This window comes from Caretta caretta, chromosome 18, assembly GCF_965140235.1.
Source record: "Caretta caretta isolate rCarCar2 chromosome 18, rCarCar1.hap1, whole genome shotgun sequence".
NCBI lineage: Eukaryota > Metazoa > Chordata > Testudines > Cheloniidae > Caretta > Caretta caretta.
This window is the reverse complement of record NC_134223.1, coordinates 15,924,891-15,946,029: the sequence shown is the minus strand read 5'-3', so window position 1 is coordinate 15,946,029 and position 21,139 is coordinate 15,924,891. Positions and strand designations below refer to the sequence as shown.

The following is a 21,139-nucleotide window of genomic DNA, read 5'->3' as shown; positions in this document are numbered from 1 at the left end:
AGTCCTCTGTGGCTATGAATCCATTGCAAACTTTTTGGGCAACTCATTCGCTTTTGCTTCCATCTTGTAATTCTGTTCAAGGGGGTAAAGCAGGCTTGCAGCCTTGAATATTTATTATTAGTTCTGGCAGAGAAGACTGCACGAGGACATCTCCCGCAGCTAGGCCACATATTAACAATCACCAAAAATGAATACACCATTGTGGCTATGAGCTGAAGACTGTGCTAGCTACAGATACAATAGAATATGCAAATTAGGAGGCAAACACTTAAAAAAAATCCAGTTGGAAATTGAGTCCCTTGATTTCACTTTCAAAACCATTATCTGTTTTGAGTAGCAAATCTCAAGTGCCTTGAAAGAACAGCATGTGAAAACAGCTAGCAAAAGTTTGCTCATTAGATCTCTGAGATGTAAGTCAGTACGTAGGCGACAGTGAATTGTTAATCCTCTCTCAGAACATGAGCAAAAGTACTTGAAAGTTACCTTTTATGTCTTTATTTCCACAGGCTTGTGTAGGTTTGGTGCTTATGCAAGTGAGCCAGACAGTGTAGGCAGATGTTTTGGCATTTACTTCTCTTCTCACACACCTCAAAACCTGAACTGCGTCAACCCGTTACTTCAGTCCAGCCAGTTCTTGTCAATTCAATCCCAACCTCTCAATGATCCCACCCCATTAGTAGTTTATTTTGGGGCCTTTCTTGAGTGGCTGCTTCTAAATGTGTAGTGATTTTGTGTATTAACAAATTGTGACATCAGAGATAGGATGAGACTCTCAGATTCACTCTACCTAAAAGACTGCAACCAGGACTGGAACTCAAGTCTCCAGAGATGAGCAGTAAAAGCAAAAAAAAAAAACCAAACCAAACCAAAAAATCCCTAGGCCTCATTTGTCTCCTCTTGAGAATGTAATTGGGCACTACATTGACTAGATTCGATTATAGCGTGGTTAGATTTAGTGCTGGTTAAGGAATGATAGGCCAAGACAACTATTAGAAGATGCAAAAAGAAAAGGAGTACTTGTGGCACCTTAGAGACTAACCAATTTATTTGAGCATGAGCTTTCGTGAGCTTTACAGCTCACGAAAGCTCATGCTCAAATAAATTGGTTAGTCTCTAAGGTGCCACAAGTACTCCTTTTCTTTTTGCGAATACAGACTAACACGGCTGTTCCTCTGAAACCTATTAGAAGATGGTTCTATCATTAAGTATCACACGTAGGTGACATTGAGGATTCGATCCTTTCTCCGAAAGAAAATCAGCAAAAGCACTTGATAGCAAGCTTATGTGACCATTCAGCTAACATGACATTTGCCTATCTTTACCCTACCACTCAGCTTCTATGTTGTTTCCCTGTCCCCCCAACTCTTCATGTTTTTGTTTCTATAGACTGTTAGCAATTTGAAGCAGGGGCTCTGTCTTCATATATGTCTGTACCATACCACGCTCATTTAGGATGCTACTGTAATACAAATAATACTTAGTAGTCATATGTTGTTAAGATGAGGAGGGATATGATCATCAGCTGCAATGTCAGATAAGGAGGAATAGGTTAGGAAGCAGAGGTGTCAGACGACAGCGGCATGTATGTAAGGGATCAAATTAGACAAGGACAGTTATGCCAGTTAAATACTATCTTACTCAGAGTGAGATATACTATATGGTTTCAGCATTAGTAAGATATAAATGACCAAACTTTGGATGAACATGATCTGTTAATCAAGGTCTTTGGAACAGAGAATTGCATAAAGATGCTCATTGTCTCAAGGGTGAGGCTACAAACAGCTAGAGCCAGGGACTTCTCTGTGACAAGTCTCAGACAACTCTTCTCTCTGAAATTCTTTGCTGCCAAAAACTGAGCTAACCCTAAATGTAGCAATGCTCAGAAAACACTAAGAACCATCTCTATGTTCAGGCTTTACCATTTATGACAGATCAGTTTCACCTATTGTCAATGTCTCCCTTGTCTCTGTTCTTTTAAGGTTGTGGTGCTGAGCTACAGTATCAGCTTCCTATCTGTGAGTAGTCGATTTAGGGCAATCTAAGCCATTTGGGGTGTGCCCAGATACGTCGCTGACATGCACCATGCAAAATGCCAGTAATAAAGAACCCAGAGCCGAGCTGTATATAGAAAAAGGAGACAGATTAGTGCTGCAGAGCCCTCAGGCACGTTAGCAGCATTTCCATACCTACTTCCAACGAATATAAAATCTACCAAACAATAAGTGAGATGCTAAAAGGATGCTTAACATGAAACAATAGCTATCTCCGAGTCAACTTCTGTAGAACACTTGAGAAGTGAGTATTACATGAATCAGTGCTGGACATCTAGGCGATAAGGCAGATTAGTAGCATTTCCACATCTGTTTTCCGAAACACAAAGCTGAATGACATCTCTAAGATAGGTTTCAGAGTAGCAGCCGTGTTAGTCGGTATCCGCAAAAAGAACAGGAGTATTTGTGGCACCTTAGAGACGAACAAATTTATTTGAGCATAAGCTTTCGTGAGCTACAGCTCACTTCATCAGATGCATTCAGTGGAAAATACAGTAGGAAGATTTTATATACACAGAGAACATGAAACAATGGGAGTTACCGTACACACTATAACGAGAGTGATCAGTTAAGGTGATCTAGTACCAGCAGGAGGAAAAAAAAAACCTTTTGTAGTAATAATGAAGATGGGCCATTTCCTGCAGTTGACAAGAATGTGTGAGGAACAGTAGCGGGGAAAAATAAACATGGGGAAATAGTTTTACTTTGTGTAATGACCCATCCACTCCCAGTCTTTATTCATGCCTAATTAAATGGTGTCCAGTTTGCAAATTAATTCCAATTCAGCAGTCTCTCGTTGGAGTCTGTTTTTGAAGTTTTTTTGTTGTAATATTGCGACTTTTAGGACTGTAATCGAGTGACCCGAGAGATTGAAGTGTTCTCTGATCGGTTCGTAAAAGGATATCTACCAAGTACATATAGCATGATACCCAGCCTCACCCTCAAGCTTTCAAAACAGGTAGAAGGACAGTGGCCCACAACAGATATACTATTTTAAAAATACAGAATGAGTAATTCTGTCACATGAAAAGGATAAATGACGACTATTGAACTGAGTTGTGAAATAAATATACACATTCAAAACATGTCATGTAATATATACTGAGCTGAAGTATCTCAAGGCTTGGTAAATCTCACGTGTTTAGTAACAAAGAACTATCATTCATGCTGCTCTTATCTCAGGAAGATGAAGGGAAAGGTAAAGATGCAAGAAGTTAATAAAAACAACAAGGAGTTTGGTGGCACCTTAAAGACTAACAGATTTATTAGGGAATAAGCTTTTGTGGGTAAAACACCACCATGAGTGAAGTGGTGTTTTACCCATAAAAGCTTATGCCCTAATAAATCTGTTAGTCTTTAAGGTGCCACCAGACTCCTTGCTGTTTTTGTGGATACAGACTAACACGGCTACTCCGATACTTGACAAGAAGTTAATAAGTGTACGGTAAAATGGAAAAATAGCTAGCCTGAAGAGCTGAAACGAACTACCAAAATACTCTCAAATTAAGTAGTTGCTCAGCTTGGGATAAGAATAAATTATTCTCCATTTTTCACTTCACTCTCCTGAACACAAAAAGCTGCAGAACTGTACTTCTTGGATCCAGATATATGCAATTGTATTCATGTAACTCTGGTTATGCATTTCAATTGGAACTGTATTTACTATGAGAAATACAAAAGATAACAAACATTTGCCATTCTTTCCAGGTTTTTCTGTTTTAAGGCTTCTAGAGGGTGGGACAATACTATATTTTATTCCTTATGTCTCCTGAAGAATTTACCTAACAATGGATTCTGTGGCTTTAACTGTGTTACTTAGCTCCTTTTCTTAGTTATGTATTGTGAGATAAGGCACTTTATTCTGAAGAGCAAGAAGACTGTTTATTTTCACTACAGGACACAAACTTTCTTTGCTTTTTTTAAAATCTCAGGCTGCAACAGTGGAGTGCTGCTGCTTACATATTTAAAATCTTAATAGAAAGAATGTTTAAAAAATGTAACTGCTCATTAAAGTTAAGTAGATTTAAGGTTTCTATTACATTTAAACCTTTGGTTAAGTTTAAGCATTTGTTTTTCCTTAAGAAAGCTATTATTTTATGATTGTAGGCATATTGGATCTCTTTGTGACATTAAATATTTGCTCCTAGCAAGGTTCAGGTGCACTGGCATTCGAGGTGTCTCTTTGTCATATTGCTACATGACAAAATACACCATACCTAGGGAAAGTTGTATTTGGTTCATTTCCAGGGTTAGGCTTATTCGTTTTACTCTATGGAAAAAAACTAGAGTAAGAATGTATATCTGTCCTTGTCTTGGCAGAAATGACGGGTGGAATACTGGCCCTATTGAAGTCAGTGGAAGTTTTGATATTGATTTCAACAGAAGGAGTATTTCACATTAGAAGCATCTCTCATGAGGTGATCCAATTGAGCAAAATCAGATACTGTCTTTAGGAAATTTATATTCGTTTTGTGAAGATACTAAGTGTGTAAATGGTGATTGTGTTAATTATGTCCTTAAAATACAGACACAATTTTCTTAAAACTATTGTTTTATCATTAACTCGTTTCACACTTTTGAAGTCTTTTTGGTTTGTGTTACATTTTGCCTGATTGATGTCACCTATTTGCACAAGTATTGTCACTGCTTTTGCTCTATACCCAGATCGGTAAAATACTTCATCTTGCATCAAGTTTCGTACAGGTCATGTGCAAATGTATCTATACAAACACATCATAGTACAACAGCACCACAGATGGGTAGATATCGCAGCCCCTGAACAGGAAATTACACTGGTCTGCCACAGCCGCATCGTGCCACGGAGCAAATATTACGTAATGTATGTAATGCACACGGAGGCAACGGCATCCGATGACGCTAGGGTACCAAGGCCAGCCCAATGCAACACCACCGGGCCACAGCACAAATGATGCCCCACGTGACGATGACATCATCACGCAACAGGAGCCTGCAAAAAATGGCGGCACTGCCAGGATTCTGATTTTCTTGCAAGTCTTGCCGCGTCTGGAGCTTGCCTTAAAGCCCCAGCTCCTGGAGTCACGTTAAGTGGGATAAGCACCCTTTTTTTAATAATAATAATAAAAAGGCTAAAATCCTAGTTTTTCGCGCTGGCAGATAGCAGACGGGGGCCCTGCAGGCTCAGACACCCGACGGCAAAAAAACGAGAGATCCCCCCGCCCCGCCCCGCCCCGGGGTAGTTGCCAGTCACACCGCTGCTGCGCGGGCCTGGCTGGGGCTGGGAACCGGGAACGTTGCTCCGCGGCAGATCCCGGTGTCGTGAGGCGGAGGAAGCCCAGAGCTGATGGGACGGGCCGGGAAAGGGGGGATGGGCCAGGCCGGGCTCCCCGCGCCACGGAGCCGAGCCCGCCCGACTCTCCCCCGCCGCAAGGAGCGTCTCCGTTCCAGCGGAAGCCCGCTAGGGACCGGAAGCGGAAGTCGAGCGGGGGGCGGAAGTGGGGAGGCTCTGTCTCCCCTGGAAGGAGCAAGAGGCGCGCTCGGTCCCGCCTCCCGGAAGGGGAAGCCGGCTCTGGCCCGGCTCCGCCTCCCTCTGGCGGCCATCTTGGATAGCCGCGGCGGCGGAGGGGGGCAGCGGACGGACCCGGATCCCGGCGCTTGCTCTGTCCCGTCTGACGTTCCTTGTCCCCCCTCCCCGCCGTCTGCGGCCGGCCGGAGCTTCCCCGAGGGACGGAGCGGCCGAGGCTCCCGCCTGAGCAGCGAGAGGTACGCGGGGTCCAGGCCGGGCCTAGGGCGGGTCGGGGTCGGGGATCTGCCCCGGCGCTCGGCGGGAGTGTGGGGCCGGCCGGGGGGGGGGGGGGGCACGGAGCCCCGCGGGGTGGGGGAGGCGCAGGGGCCGGCGGGGCAGGGGCCTGCGGGGCAGGTACCGGCACCGACGAGCTGCGCCCTTCCCCGGCAGAGCCCGCTGGGGGGGGCCCGTTCTCCCGGGGCCTCTCCCTTGGGGTGTCTGGGCTTGAGGGGCCTTCTCTGACTGCCGCTGCGGGGCTGCGGCCCCCCAGACTCTGCTGGGTCCTGGCGGGGCATCGGGGAGCCGGTCCCTGTGAACGGGCGGGCGGTGAGGCCCCCTCGGTCCCCGGCTAGGAGAAGGGGAGAGGGGTCAAGCCCGCCGCAGCGCGGATGCTCCTCGCCGGGATGTGTTCCCTTACTTTCCCCTGGCCTGGTGGTGTCGTTTCCTCACCTGCCGGTGAACATTTCCTCCTGGCTGTTTAATCTTTGTGGGGGAGCAGTTTATTATCCCAGGGAGTTTCTTACGGGGCTGGGGTGGAAGCTCTTTTGTCAAGGAAAACTGTCAGGTTAGAAATTATTATTTTTTTAAATAGTGTATTTGTTAGCAAAGGTCTTTTGAAGACCTGTTGGCTAACATTCATCACTTTCTCCTTGGTTACCTGCGTTCATCAGGTAAGACCCTGCAGACCCATAGCCAAGTGAGTAAGGGTTTTCAGGATTGGGTCCCGCTTTTGGCGCTTAGACACACAAATATCTATGTAAGCTATTTAGAAACGCTACAAAGGGAAGTCTGATTCCAAACAAAAGTTGTTGTCATTGAATGTGTTTTAAAATATCCCAGATACGTTTCTTTTCAGTTTTGTAAATGTTTTCCTTTTAATATAAGGGAACTATAAGCGTCTCTATTTGTGAGGGAAGCCAACAATACTGTATACAAATATATTTGGTGCTACAATATTTTTTTTTGTATTTTTTATGCAACCGATAAGTAGTAAGGCACACCATTCTCAAAGACTTGCGACTGCCAGACACAGTACAATTATAACAAATGAAATACCTCACTGGGCCAGCTTCATGCAAGTTTCTCTGTGTGGGTGAACCCCCTTTGACCTACATTGGGGCTTCATGGGGGCACAGAGGTCTGCCCATGTGGAGCAGTTTGCAGAATCAGAAATCTCATTTGGTTTACCAGGGAGGAAGTTGCAGGAATAAAGACAAAACAAAAATGCAGTGTGAAGGTCAGTTTTTTAGCAAATGTGGATCAAACAGAGGCTTTGGTGCTTTTTTCCACCTATGTTGAATAAATTTTTGAATTAAAGTCTGAGATGTTAATTTCTTCATCTTTAATTTCTTCCCCCCAGAACTTCATTTACCTCCCCTTAGCTCCTGTCAAAAATAGGGTGTTACCACTTGTTGTCGATTAATAAAATACATAATTAATATCCATATTAGATGTCTTCAGACCTGGAGAAAATTTTTTCTGTTTAAAGCTGGGATCTAACTGCTCATTTCATACATGAGGTATAACCCCAAAACAGAAGTTTACTAATTTGACCAGTATTTCTCCCTGGGCAATGTTGTAATTGGCATTCACAGATAAAGAAATCCATTTAGAGGGTATTGCAGCTTAGTAAAAACTAACTGTGGTAGCCCACATCCTTACCAGCAATAACATTGTTTTAGGTAGAACAGAAACTTTAGCAAGCTTTGTCAACCACCCTTGGAATGCAGCCTACGAGTGATATATCCTTGAGTACTGATTTGTTCATCCTTAGCATCAGTCAGCTGTAAATTTCTCTGCTTGTTATTTCAATTCCCAAAATTGGGGCTTCATGTCCAACCTGTAGAATTAACTTGTTTCTCCTTTTTAAAAAAGAAACAAACAAACAAACCCCACCACACTCCACAGTTATTTTCTCTGTATTTCTTTTATTTCATCCTAAGGCACACAAAACTGGTCTTTTGGGAGAACACATCCATTTGTACACTCGTCAGATTTCAAGGGACACCATGTAATAGTATGGTCCTAATAAAATCTGAAAATTGTCTATGGGATTTTTTTTACTTCAGTGCCTACCACAGCATTAAATGAGCAGTGTCTCATACCTTTATAAAAGTTGTCAAACTTCCAAGAATAAGGCCAAGTGACTTGCTTGATTTTGTGATTTATTATATGAAAAAAGTTGAATGGCAGTCTTTTAATTGGTGTATATTCTAGAGATGTTAGTTGAGAAGGGTATTGCTTCCCTTCTTCCCAGGAGAGACATGACACTTCACTTTGTTACTGACATGTTTGATTTCAGTAGGAGCTGTATATGCGTCTGAGGGCACATAGTTTGGTTTCAAAACTCCTTTTCTGCTGATTTAATGGGTCTTAAAGCAGACAACATCATTCTTATTTTAGCATCTTTCACCCAAAAGTAAGTATGCTTTGTAATGGGTTTCAAAGTTTTTTAGAGTCAAAAGCAGCACAGATAAAAATTAATTTTGCTTTAAACACATATTGAATCAAGAAATTAATTCAACTCTTGAGGGACTTAGCTGCTAAAAACCCGCTCCAGATGGCTGGAGGTTCAACTTTACACAAACTGTGTTCAGTAAAAATGTATGTTTTGTTTTTCCATTTCTAATTTTTAGATAACATTGATTGTGGAGAGAAAATAGGTCTATGTTAATACATTGACATACTAATTAGTTTTTATGAAACTTATAGGATAACAAATTACAAATACATGACTGCTTCTTCTCTCCATTGGGGACATTATTTTAAAAGTCAAAGTAGAAAAAGGTATGCAAGAGTTTGAGTGTATAAAAAATGTGTTAAAATTCATGTGCACAGTGTCCCTTAGTAATCTTTCTAGTGGCCCTGCTGTGCGGATCTTGTGCTTAGCATGTCAAGAGTATCAGCCATCACAATCTGTTCAGTTTGTGCTGTGGCACAAAACTAGATTGATTTTTCAAGGTGTCTTGCATAATGCAGAGCCATTCATGTAGTGTATTTTTGTTTGTCTTAACAGTAACTGCTACTGTCTTGTAACAGTCTCCTCTACTTGATTTTAATGTTTAGAGAAACATCTGAGCCATGAATGCATTATCTCTGGAAACTGGCTGGCTAACAGGATGTTCTAAATTTGCCATCTGTGCATACAGTGTGGTGATGTTGATATTTAAGAATCCACCATACGTAGAGGTTTGAGTGGAACTTCTTTTAAAAAGCTTTCAGGTCTGAAAAGTGGAAAATCACTGGAGAACTAGCTATTCAGAAAGGAAGGTGGTTTGAAGTAGGTTTAGGGTGAGTGTTTTCCTACTTCGAGGATGCAAGGAGGACATGAGGGACTGTGAGGCAGGTTGACTGGCAGCTGGAGATGAGGAGGATTGGGACGGAGCGGGGGAAGGGTTGTTATGCAAAGGGAAAACTGGGAAGAAATTGTATTGTACTTTCGACAACTTATCTGTCTTGTCTTTGAGTTAGGTGCTTTTTGTATTCTATATTTGTGTCGTGCCTAACACAATGGGGTTGGAGCCTTTTGGTGCTCCTAGAATATAAATAAAAAATAAAATTAGTTTGTGCAAAGTAGTCCTTGGCTCAGAATTCAAAAACATTAAGAGGAGTGTTTGCCCCCCTCTTTGAAAAAATAAACATACAAAGCAAATTATTTCTTGGTACTGGAGATAATCAAATAAAATCAGGGTCAGACTAGCTCTTCGGTTGTATTTGATGTACCAGAAATGCCAAAGCACGATGTTACGTTGTTCAAACCAGCCTTTGTATCCATTAATCTGTTTAAACAGAACTAACTGCATTGAGTCCTCAGGATCAGAAAGTCTAGCGCAGGGGTCTGCAAGCTTTCAGAAGTGGTGTGCCAAGTCTTCATTTATTCATTCTAATTTAAGGTTTTGCATGACAGTAATACATTTTAACGTTTTTAGAAGGTCTCTTTCTGTAAGTCTTTAATATATAACTAAACTATTGTTGTATGTAAAGTAAATAAGGTTTTAAAAATGTTTAAGAAGCTTCATTTAAAATTAAGTTAAAATGCAGAGCCCCCCGGACCGGTGGCCAGGACCCGGGCAGCGCGAGTGCCACTGAAAATCCGCTCGCGTGCCGCCTTTGGCCCGCGTGCCATAGGTTGCCTACCCCTGGTCTAATGCTAGTTGACAGGAATTTAGTTTGTTGACTGCACTCTGTCTTGTTGGTGAGACAGCAAGAACAAGTTGCGACCACCGTTTATTTGAGGGGGATTCTTTCATTAACCACGTTACTGGTAAGATTATACTGAGCTCATGTCTATTTATAATTTTTTAAAAACCTAGATGAGCAACAACAGTAATAAGAGAGCACCAACAACAGCAACGCAGAGACTTAAGCAGGACTACCTTCGAATTAAAAAAGATCCAGTGCCTTATATCTGTGCTGAACCCCTCCCATCCAATATCCTTGAATGGTAAGAATCCGAATGAATTGCTCTTACAAGCATAGAGAGCCAGACCATCTGGATTGTCAAGTCTGAGCTTCATATACACCTTCATTTTTGTATTGGAATCTTTTTTTGGTGTGAGGGGTGGTAAAGGGAGACAAATATGAAGCTGTTGAGCTGAGGTGATAAACCCATTTATAATTTGTGTTCCCTTTGGAAATTTGATGCGCATAAGGTGTTAAGTTTCCCCCCTCTAATACAAAATTCCTGTGTTCCTTTAGGCACTATGTTGTACGAGGACCTGAAATGACTCCATATGAAGGTAAACATTAGCTTGTTGCAAAAGCATGTATATTGCTATCTGTATTTGAGTAGTAGTAGTTCATAATTGTATGAATGGGTCGTATGTAACAGAAGTGGTTTGCAGTGTATGAGCATAACGATTTACTTCAATCATAAAACTGTAATACTTGCCTTTGACTTGCGTAATAGCCTCTTGAAATGAGATAGTGTTAGGGTTGTCCTCTAACGTAATTCTAGCAAATCCCTTAGTGTTCATCAAAGTCTTAGCCCAGTTCTCTCTGATCTTTCTTTGTATGGCAGCCTTAGTTCTTTGTTTAAAGAAGTCTGATTTTTAGTGATTGCCACAGATCTCCTGGAAAGCAGAGGGAGCCCAGTTGGTTGGTAGCCAAGATGAACAATGTTAAAAATATCAAGTATTGTCAGTTTTTACTTTAAAAAGAAAAACTGAAAGCACTAATAAAACTTATTTCTGGCTTATCACATACTCTGCTCTTATTAGAGTTGAGGCATACTCCTTTTGTAAATGTCATCCCTGGAGAGGCTGAGTATCATATCTAATTAATTTGCCTAAGTATTATAATTCACTGTATATTCCGGCCTCACCTAAAGGATCTGCTTCTGAAATTGGATTTTTCAGTGGACTTAAAATGTCCAGCATGCTGATAGCGTGCAAGACCCTTCCATTTGTGCAGATGTGGTGTTTAAATACATTTAGGGAGAAACCTATGTAGATGAAATAAGGACTTGACAATTGGAAAACATTGCTTGCCTTATGCAGATGACAAAATAATAGTACCTCCAAAATGGGTCTTTCCCAAAGGTACTGACGATCATTTGTATCCGTGAAGGGCCTAAGTTGATTAGTTTTTAAATTTTGGAGTGTGTATATAGTAAACGTTCCTTTAAATCTTATTTGCTGCAACATTGTAAGTATTTGAGGAAAGCATTTCCTTAGTACAGAACAAATCTTTCCTTTTTTTATACAATACAGGTGGCTATTATCATGGGAAACTAATTTTCCCCAGAGAATTTCCTTTTAAACCTCCTAGTATTTATATGATAACGCCTAATGGAAGATTTAAATGCAATACAAGGTAAGGATTGTCTTCTAATACTTGTAATTAACACCTGTTTTGAAACTTGTATCACATGTAACATTATTTTCCATTTTTACTAATGGCAAGGAATAAAGTGCACTGCTTGTTTTGTTTTTTGAAGGTTGTGTCTTTCAATCACTGATTTCCACCCTGATACATGGAATCCAGCTTGGTCAGTCTCAACAATCTTGACAGGCCTCCTTAGTTTTATGGTGGAAAAGGGCCCCACACTGGGCAGCATAGAAACCTCAGAATTCACAGTAAGCTCCTAATAATGTCATATCTTTTTAATTTTAATTTAATAATTTATTTTTTTGTTCAGGTCAGGGTATGTTAAGCACATCCCAGTGGTTAGGCATGAGACTGGAATCCAGCAGTCACAGGTTCTAAACCTGGCTCTGCCTTTTAGTTTGGTCATAGGACAGATGAGAAGATGAGGGTGTTTAAAGGAGCATAAGTCAAGGGTTTGGATCACAGGTGGGAAATGTAACTGTTAAGTGCCGCAGCTTCTGACTTGAAAGCTAATTTTTTATGTTGAATATTTTATGCTGAATAGGTCAATCTTTCAAATCCAAGGGAGGGATTTTGTAACGTTTTCTTCTCATGCACCCTTCTGGACAAGACCTTTTGATTTGAAGTGAAGGTTCTCCATAAAATGTAGCTACTTTATTGGACTATTTCTCCCCTCCCCCAATCGCCATTGGGCAGACACAGAATGGAAAAGCATTAAAATAAAATGCAGTTAAGAACTTTTGAAGAGTAGGGTTTATAGAAAGTCATTACCAAAGAGTCTATATTCACACAGGTGAAGTAGCTACAAATATTATAAAGTAGTAGGTTAGCACCTTTTTAGCATTCTTCTTATGTGAAATATCCTCCAGATGTGTTAAGGCTTAATGTATATTTCAAACTGATGTTACTTTTTTGTTCCCTTCATAGAAAAGACAGCTTGCTGCACAAAGCTTAGCATTTAATTTAAAAGATAAAGTCTTCTGTGAGCTGTTCCCTGAAGTGGTGGAGGTAAAGTTCATTTGATTATTTCTGTTTTCACGTTTCATTGCTGTGTAAATATGCAGATTATGCGAATTCATTGGCCAAGATTTTCAAGAGACTAGTCACTTTTAGGTGTCCAATTTGAGACCCCTCTAAAGCATCCTGATTTTTCAGTGTACAAAAATTAGAAACATGGTTTTCTAGCTAGAAAATTCTGTATTTAGATACCAAGATCTGTTGCTTGGAGAATCAAAAGTTATACATTTAGGGACAGATTCTAGCTGTCCAATGTAGATGTGCTAGAGAAGGGAGAGAATCTACAGAAAGCACTTCCTCCATTGGACTCGTAGAGAGGAGGCAGCCATAATTTGGATGCAAGCATGGGGAAGCACAAAGTGAGCCTGGCTAATGCTGTTAGCAGTATTCATAGGCACAAAGGGAATTTCTGGGCAGAGTAATCAGTCAGTAGGTCCAGATCTCCCATTAGGGCTTTTGAAACACAATGCATTAAATAGATCTAAACTTCAGAGTTTGATTACCTACGTTATCCGTTACACATCTGTGTGCATTCCATAGTGCAGTTTGTTGCCATTTTTTCCCTTGGGGCCTTCTGAGCTCTGGGGTCTCATCTCCACTTCCTCCTCCCCTCGGAATTAGTCTTGGACTGAATCATTGGAATCTGCTTTCCCTATAATTAGCTAGTGCAGTTACCAGAGAACGTGAAATCCTCTGTCCTTCACAATGCTCTCTTCCTGATAGTCCCAAAATGATTAAGATAAGCAGTTTGCTACCCTATTGTGGTAAAGATATTGTTGTCAGAACATGAGTATCTATACCAGGGGTGGGCAAATTTTTGGTCTGAGGGTCGCATTGGGGTGCAAAACCGTATGGAGGGCCAGATAGGGAAGGCTGTGCCTCCCCAAACAGCCTGCCCCCCCACCCCCATCTGCCCCCTCCCACTTCCCACCCCCTGACTGCCCCCCTCAGAACTACCCACCTATCTAACCCCCCCGACTGCCCCGCTCCCTGTCCACACCCCTGCCAGGCCCCCCAGGACTCCCACGCGTATCCAAACCCCACTGGTTCCCTGTCCCCTGACCGCCGTCCCCCCCGCCCCCCTGAACCGCCACCCCATCCAACTGCCACGTGCTCCCTGACTGCCCCTCAGGACCCCCTGCCCCTTATCCAACCCCCCGGCCCCTTACCATGCTGCTCAGAGCAGTATGTCTGGCAGCTGCGCTGCCCGGTCAGAGCCAGACATGCTGCCCTGCGTGAGCGCACAGCCCCACTGCCCAGAGCCCTGCTCGCGTGGCGGTGTATCTCCAGGGGGCGGGGGCTAGCCTCCTGGGCCAGGAGATTTACTTGGGGCCCTAACCATGAGACGATGCTCTAAGGATTCCTGTTTCTTCCGTTTCAGTTCTTTGAGAATTGTTGGGTTATTCATAACTCTTTAAAAGTACTTGAATTACATTTTGCCACACAAGGGTCTTCATGGTGGTGAATATAGAGGGGGTCTTAAAAGACTTTTTCTGAAAAAATGTGTCCCAGTTCTCAGAAAAAATTCAAATTATACGTTTTCTACACCTGGTTTAAAATTTTAAAAGTGAACATTTAAAAACTAAACCTAGTTTGGCTACATGACAACCACGCAAAGATCTCATAGTTATTGTCTGCAAATATTTGAAGGTGTAAACCTCCAAAGAGTGTGAAGAATTTTTTTAGGTCTATTCAAATGGATATAAATAAATAATCGGGTTATATTAAGAGAAAAACATGTAGGGTGAATATTATGGAAAGGTTGCTAATAGTGAAGTTCATTACTCTGTGAAATAGTTACCTCGAGAAACTGCGCAATCCCCATTGTTTAGGACATTTAAAGTGATACAGAGCATTGGAAAATATAGTATATGGAACAATCCAAGACTAGATGGGATCTATATGACTACATGACCTTCCATCTCTTAACTTTTATAACTTCATTATGGATAACAAATGAGCAAGAAGCTGTCTCTGTGGAGCTGCACCTGGATATACATTAAGAAGGAATATCTTCTGCATCAGTTTTGCTTCTTTGGATGGATAGACTTTTTAATAAGACACAAGGTGACTTGGCAGAAAGCTTAATCCACTTCACTTCCAATGATTCCTCTCATTTTTTTCCTCCAGGAGATCAAACAAAAACAGAAAGCACAAGAAGAGCTCAATAACAGACCTCCACCCCTCCCGTTACCGGATGTTGTCCCAGATGGGGAAGCACACCATGGTCAAAATGGAATACCGCTTCTTAATGGGCATGTACCACTGGCAGCTGCTAATCACCCAGGTCTTCAGCAGGCCAATCGTAACCATGGACTCTTAGGAGGAGCTTTGGCGAACTTGTTTGTTATAGTTGGTTTTGCAGCCTTTGCCTACACAGTCAAGTATGTACTGAGAAGCATAGCGCAAGAATGAGGAACATAACAGAAGTCCAAGACCAAATTAGTGGTAGTTGCAGAATGAGTGGGACTCTGGGCATCAGACTTTGACACTGGGATAAATATTTGTGCTACCATGATGCAGGTAATATATTGGTTGGCTCATGGGTTTAGTTTGGAAAATGAAGCAGGTGTGATTTGTTAGGGAAGAAAAAGGTGTTCTGCTCACAGTTCCTTTGTCCTCACTACAGTTTTAAGTGGTTCACTAGCAAGTCAAAGCATTATTGATGTGAAACTGGCATTCTGAATGCTTTGATTTTTATAGCACTTACCCCCTTGTTTTCTGAAATTAAAAATCTTTTAAGTAAATGAGGCTTTTTACCAGATTGAACAATTTTTAAAATATGACACTTGAAGATGCATATCATATGTTCAGCGTACATTTTCAGCTGAGAATTTCATTTGCGAAGAGTCAAATGGTACAAGTTTGGAATGAGTAAAGTGCAAGTTTCCTCACTGACTTTACTTCCAAAAGGCCTGGTTAATGTGAACGTTGATGTTACAGAAAGCAGCTAGTTCACTTTGTAATAGAGAATGAATGTCATTGCATATGTAGTCAGTAACAGTGATTAGATGAATTGGAAAGTAACACAATGTGTGTTGGTTAAATATGTTTTGTCTAAATTGTCACAGTAACATTTAAGAAGGTTTACTTTGGCTACAAGAAGTGCAGTTGCCAGCCCTTGAAAACCATTTGCACTCAAAAAGCATTTAAAATGGGTTTAGTGGTGGTGCTCATAAGCAGTTTTTTCTTTTAACTTTTTGGTTTTGTTTCCTTAATTACAATTTTCCATTTTGGAAATTAGTGTGATTTAAAAGTGAAACAACTTGTGCTCAAAAAGAAAACATGTTTGCCACTGTTCTGTTTAAAATATCTGCAAAGAACAATGAAGAATGTCGTATATTTTTTCAGAAGAAATATCCTTGGATTCTGGGTTTTCCGGTGAGTGAAATGACATTGCCCCTTTAGGGCCTAATGAGGAAAGAAAAAGGAGACTGAATACTGAGCCAGCTTTTCAGAAGACTAGTGGATTCCTCTGAAGTGCTCTAATTACAGTAAATTTAAGCCATTTATTTGTAATCAGTTCAATTTAAATTACTTGACCCTGTTTTCAAACTCCATTACAAAAAGACCTTATTCTAAGAGACTTCTTATTTTGCTTGAATTATGGAAGCCCTCTGCTTCTATTCAATTTAATTCTTAGCCATGGCATATGTCCACTGGATGATGATTATATTCCAGTGGGTGGTAACGAGGTTATGGTAGCATGAATATGTACTAAAACTATTTGCGTAGTTTACAGACAGAAATGCTACTTTTACAGCTCAGACTTTATTAAAAATTGTAATTAAGGGAAAATCCTTATGACTTTGTCCAAATGCTGTGACTTATCATAAAGGCAGTCTTACTGTGCCTTTCATAATTGGCAATGACTTCTAGTCACCCAGCAAATGAAATATTCCCTGTTATGATCTAGCAAAGACTGTAAAAGAAGTTGGCAGAATGGAAAGCTCTGCGCCTAACCTCATATTGTGTTAAAATGTTCTAAAGAGCCCAATAAATGTTACCTCATGTATTTAAGAATGTGTTTTATTTGGGCTGTTTGTTTTGTTTCCTTTGGCAGGTTTTTGATGTTTGATTTTTTTCTGTTTGGTATTTTGAAATTATTGGATTGCGGGGGAGGAGTGTTAAACCCATGAGCCATGTAGCTTAGATAATCAGAAAATATGTGCTGTGACCAATTCTCTGAAATAGGTATGGATTAGCAGAACTAACAGAATAGCTCCAGACGAAAGACGTCTTAAAACAGATCTTATTTGGAGGTGGGAGGAGAGCGTGTGCTGGGCTTGATTTAAAATGTATTTATAAACTGTTAAAAAATTGGTTTTGTTTTTGATCAAATTTTATTTATAATTGCTCTTTAATTTGCCTCTTGTATGTGCTTAATCTGCTCTTGTAAAGAGAAGCTCTGGTTGTATCTTTTGTTTCTAGAAACTGTTCAGTTCTGTCAGTCTTGGGAAAAAGAAATGTTGTCTTGTCTCTTCTGCAATTATGGTTTTAAAGACTGATTTGCAAAGTATACAGATCTGTAGCAAAGGTTGAGCTGCCTCTTATATCATCATAACATTGAAATACATTTCAGGCTTTTCGTTATGCCTTCTTTTGCTACCATTGTCGTTCCCTATAGGCAGATGTTTAAGCAGACTGCTACCCAGCATTGTGTATCTTTCTCTCATGAAGGCTCTTTGGGCCACAGGAATGAAGATCAAGGCAAGGAGACCTCGGCTGTGGTACATTCATGCCCTGTGTGAGTGTATGGTACTGTAGGTGAAAGAATTAATAACATCAGGAGGATGTTGTTCAAAAATCCACCACTTTTATTGCATGGCAGTAAGTTGGCCTCGCAGTTAGCCCTGGGTATTTGAAAGTGGAGTCCTTTTTTTTTTTTTTAAAGTGCCTCAATTGGGAACGCAAAATTGATATTACTAAAGAACCCTAAATATGCTGCATTTTTTTTTTTGAAAGTTTAATTCTTGATTCTTTTAAAAAAGTGGAGCTCATCTCCGGTTAGTGATTTTTCTTGAACACCCTGAAGAAGGATGAAAAGACTTGGTAGTGATTGGGGGGCCACCTGTGAAAACACGAGCAGACTTGCTGCACCCTCCCAATGTTTTGGTACATGTCCTTGCCTTTGGTAGCAGAATATTTATCCCTTCCTGGGTAGGTTTTAGTGAACTTAAATAGTATTTCCTATGGTATGCCGTATCCGAACTTTGATTTTGTTACCAAAGTCAGTAGATGGAATTAATCATTCTTTGCCATGCAAAAATGTTGATATCATGCCCTGAGGCAGTATGTTATCTTAATGACATAATAAAACTGAAAGTTGTCCTTTTGTGCGTCATACTGGAACAAATGGTGTCTTGACCCTTCACTTCTATGCTGCATTTCTTTAGAGTGCTGTAGGATTGCAGTGCACAGTTGGTGGGAAAGATTTGCACCTCTCTTGGGTCACGAGACATCTCAACTGTAGCCTTCTTAAATTTTTCGGAATTACAGGTTTTGGACTTGTGTGTGATTAAATTTTTCCCCAGTATTCAGTTCACGAAAGTTACATCACCACCTATTCTTGATGCCTCAGCTGCAAACTTGAAGCATGTTTTTGAGGAGTAGAAATGACTGCATTGTAAAGTTATCCATTCATAATAAAAACCAAACTACTCATGTTTAAAATGCATGTTTTTCTATGGGACCTTTTTTTTGCGGGGGGGGAAAGGGAACATTGGGAGAAAAAGCTGGAGATGTTGGATGGACAGGAAAACTATTTCTAAGGCAAAGACAGCTGACTTTTTGCCACTGAGAAAACAGGTGCTGACGACAACATCCCCACTTAAATATAATGACAAAACATCTGGCATACTATTTTTAATGATGACTTTGGAAGAAAAGATGTTCAATAAACCAATTTAGAAATGACAGGTGCTTGGCTTCAATCTGGTGGTTTATTTGACATAGGATGTTCAGGTGCACTAACCTCTACGAAGTACAGGAATTAATGTTTAGCAGCTACTTTAGTTCAGTGAATTACTCTGCCAAAAGTAGTGTGTGTGACTGGCATCTCAAATTGTTGCTTTCCTCTGTACATTAGTGGAGCATCTCATGTTTGTTGTTCTTCATGCTCTACTGTAACTAATCTGGTTTTACAATGCAGAAATGCCAGCTCATATTGCTGATGCACGTTTAAATCCTGACGAGGAATAACTACAAATAAACGTAAGATTGAGCAAACTAGTGTCACATCTGCATCTCTGAATGCCAACAGTGTGTAGCCTGGTAAAGGTAAGGAAGAAATAGCTTATTGAGGCTGGGTTTGGGAGAGAAAACTGCATTTCAACTTTGTGCTTCATTCATGTTTAGTCAATTCATGTCAGCCCAAACACTTCCCTGTGAAAACTTCTAATAAACCATATATTTTCCAAGTCCAGCTAATACCTTGTTCCTCTAGTCCATTTATGCCTGGAGGTGCCTCAATTCCTATGCAAACTTTATTCATCAATATCCTGTCACCACTGCAATGCAGCCACCTCTGTGGTTGGAGCACAGCATCCAGCTAGACATACCCATCAGTCTTTCATCTGAGAAAGGAATGAAATGGTGCAATAAGAAAAAGGACAATGAGTTCTAATTTGTCTTCCGTCTGAGGCAATCCTTCTGTTGAGTGAGGGATAGCGTAGGTTTAGATACTGAGCAGAGTGGTCCTAGGTGACTAAAAATAAAACTTGAAAGCTTGTCTCTCGCCCACAGACGTTGGTCCAATAAAAGAGGCTACCTCACCCGCCTTGTCTCTCTGAAAACACAACTTTCTCAGTCTGAAACAAAATATTTCATGTTCCCAGTATTCCCTCCTGCATCTATAGTAGATGGCTATTTCCATCCTCAAGTTATGTGCTAGGTAAAACAGGTTAATGGCATTGTGTCACATATCTTTTAATTACAGGTTTCAGAGGAACAGCCGTGTTAGTCTGTATTCGCAAAAAGAAAAGGAGTACTTGTGGCACCTTAGAGACTAACCAATTTATTTGAGCATGAGCTTTCGTGAGCTACAGCTCTTCTACTCTATAGAATTTAGCAGTTTGTAATAATGGGCTAATTCTAATATGTTGCATTTGTTACTCGAGAAAATCCATGGAAGTCAATACATTTGATCTGGATTCACACCAGTAAGACACTGTGGTCCATTTGTATCTTCCCCAGTTTCCTTAAACTAGTTCTTTCCTCTTCAAGATACCTGCATTCCTAACTTTTGTCCAAAGAATTGTATAAAGACTAGAACAGCATATGTGTGTGCAGAGCACTTAGCCCTGGAGTGCTTCTGAACTTGGTTGTTTAGAAGGACAGAAGCACCCATCACTTCGGCTGCCCTAAACAAAGGATCCAGAGCCTGCCAGTACTTGTGAATTTAATAGATAATGCATCCGAGACATTGAGTCCAATAGCCACGGCCCAAACATAAGGCCTGCTTCTGAGGTGAAATACATATTCATAACTATATCACTTGTTGTAGCCTCCCAAAATTTTGGGTCTTGTGGGAGGATAACCCCTCATGTCATTCTTCAAAACTACCCCTCTTTGCCACAAATGTGGGGAATAATTTTCCTTTTGCTGCAGCTGTATGAATGCTTAGATGTGAATCTAGCCAGTAGGGGGCATTGGTGACACACCACTAGAACCATAACATGGCAAGTTTCAGTTGCAGAAAGTCAGAGAGAGGAAGTAGAGGATGTGAGAAATTGATCTCCGCCTGCCTGCCTGCAGCAGAGAGGAAGAAAACTGTTAGGATAAGGAAGTTGCAGTTACCAAGAACTGTTCCTGTTTGGTAAGGACAGTCTCAATTTTAAGAAAGACATAATGGTTTCCTGCAGTCACACTGGAAAATACATCTACTTCATTGCATTTCAGAGGGGCTAAAAGTGTGTCCATCTTCTACATTCCAATTATCCCTGCTAATAGCTTTCACCTGTTGACATCTATGGAACCAAACAACAGCAAAGGAACTGGTAGGGAAGGAAAAGTGTGCCTCACTCTAAATTCCTTGTTTGTAGGTTGTGTGTCCTTCCATCAAAAGCCCAGAATTTTTAAAAAAGCCATAAATCATAAAAATAACATTCACTGTTCCGTTTATCAGAGAAATCTCTGCTTAGGTAATTTTTTTTTAATGTGTAATACTCCAGGAGATGGGAACAGATCTTTTGATGCTATTCTGGTTTAATGAGTAAATGTTTACAAAGGGTTTTTAACCCCTTCCCCTCTTATTACAGGATTGTTCCAGTTTGGTTAATGGTCCAGTGAAGATGGAAAGACTCAGTGGGAGTTGGACTGGGCCCTAAATATCCCGCCCCATATGTCCCATTTCCATAATGAACCATTCTGACCTGTTGTGTAATTATGTATTTAGGGTGTATGCTGTAAAATAATTGAGAATTTTTCTTGATCTTACAGTAGCTTTGAAATAGAAAGAATTTGGCAATTTCTCATTCTT

General features: G+C 40.8%; 1 protein-coding gene across 1 annotated transcript; it reads left to right on the top strand.

Annotated features, from left to right (window-relative positions):
• The first annotated feature begins 5,578 nt into the window (after nucleotides 1-5,578).
• UBE2J2 (ubiquitin conjugating enzyme E2 J2) lies at nucleotides 5,579-18,578 on the top strand. The gene is made up of 7 exons (XM_048824959.2): nucleotides 5,579-5,792; nucleotides 10,128-10,258; nucleotides 10,513-10,553; nucleotides 11,526-11,628; nucleotides 11,753-11,891; nucleotides 12,571-12,651; nucleotides 14,791-18,578. The coding sequence occupies exons 2-7, from the start codon at nucleotides 10,128-10,130 to the stop codon at nucleotides 15,073-15,075; spliced, it is 780 nt and encodes a 259-aa protein (XP_048680916.1). The 5' UTR covers nucleotides 5,579-5,792; the 3' UTR covers nucleotides 15,076-18,578.
• The last annotated feature ends 2,561 nt before the right edge of the window (nucleotides 18,579-21,139 follow it).

Coding starts and splice junctions, on each gene's coding strand:
- UBE2J2 (XM_048824959.2), top strand. CDS start 10,128: ATGAGCAACAACAGTAATAAGAGAGCACCAACAACAGCAACGCAGAGA. Junction 11,629..11,752: donor AGATTTAAATGCAATACAAG/GTAAGGATTGTC, acceptor TGTTTTTTGAAG/GTTGTGTCTTTCAATCACTG. Junction 11,892..12,570: donor TAGAAACCTCAGAATTCACA/GTAAGCTCCTAA, acceptor TTCCCTTCATAG/AAAAGACAGCTTGCTGCACA.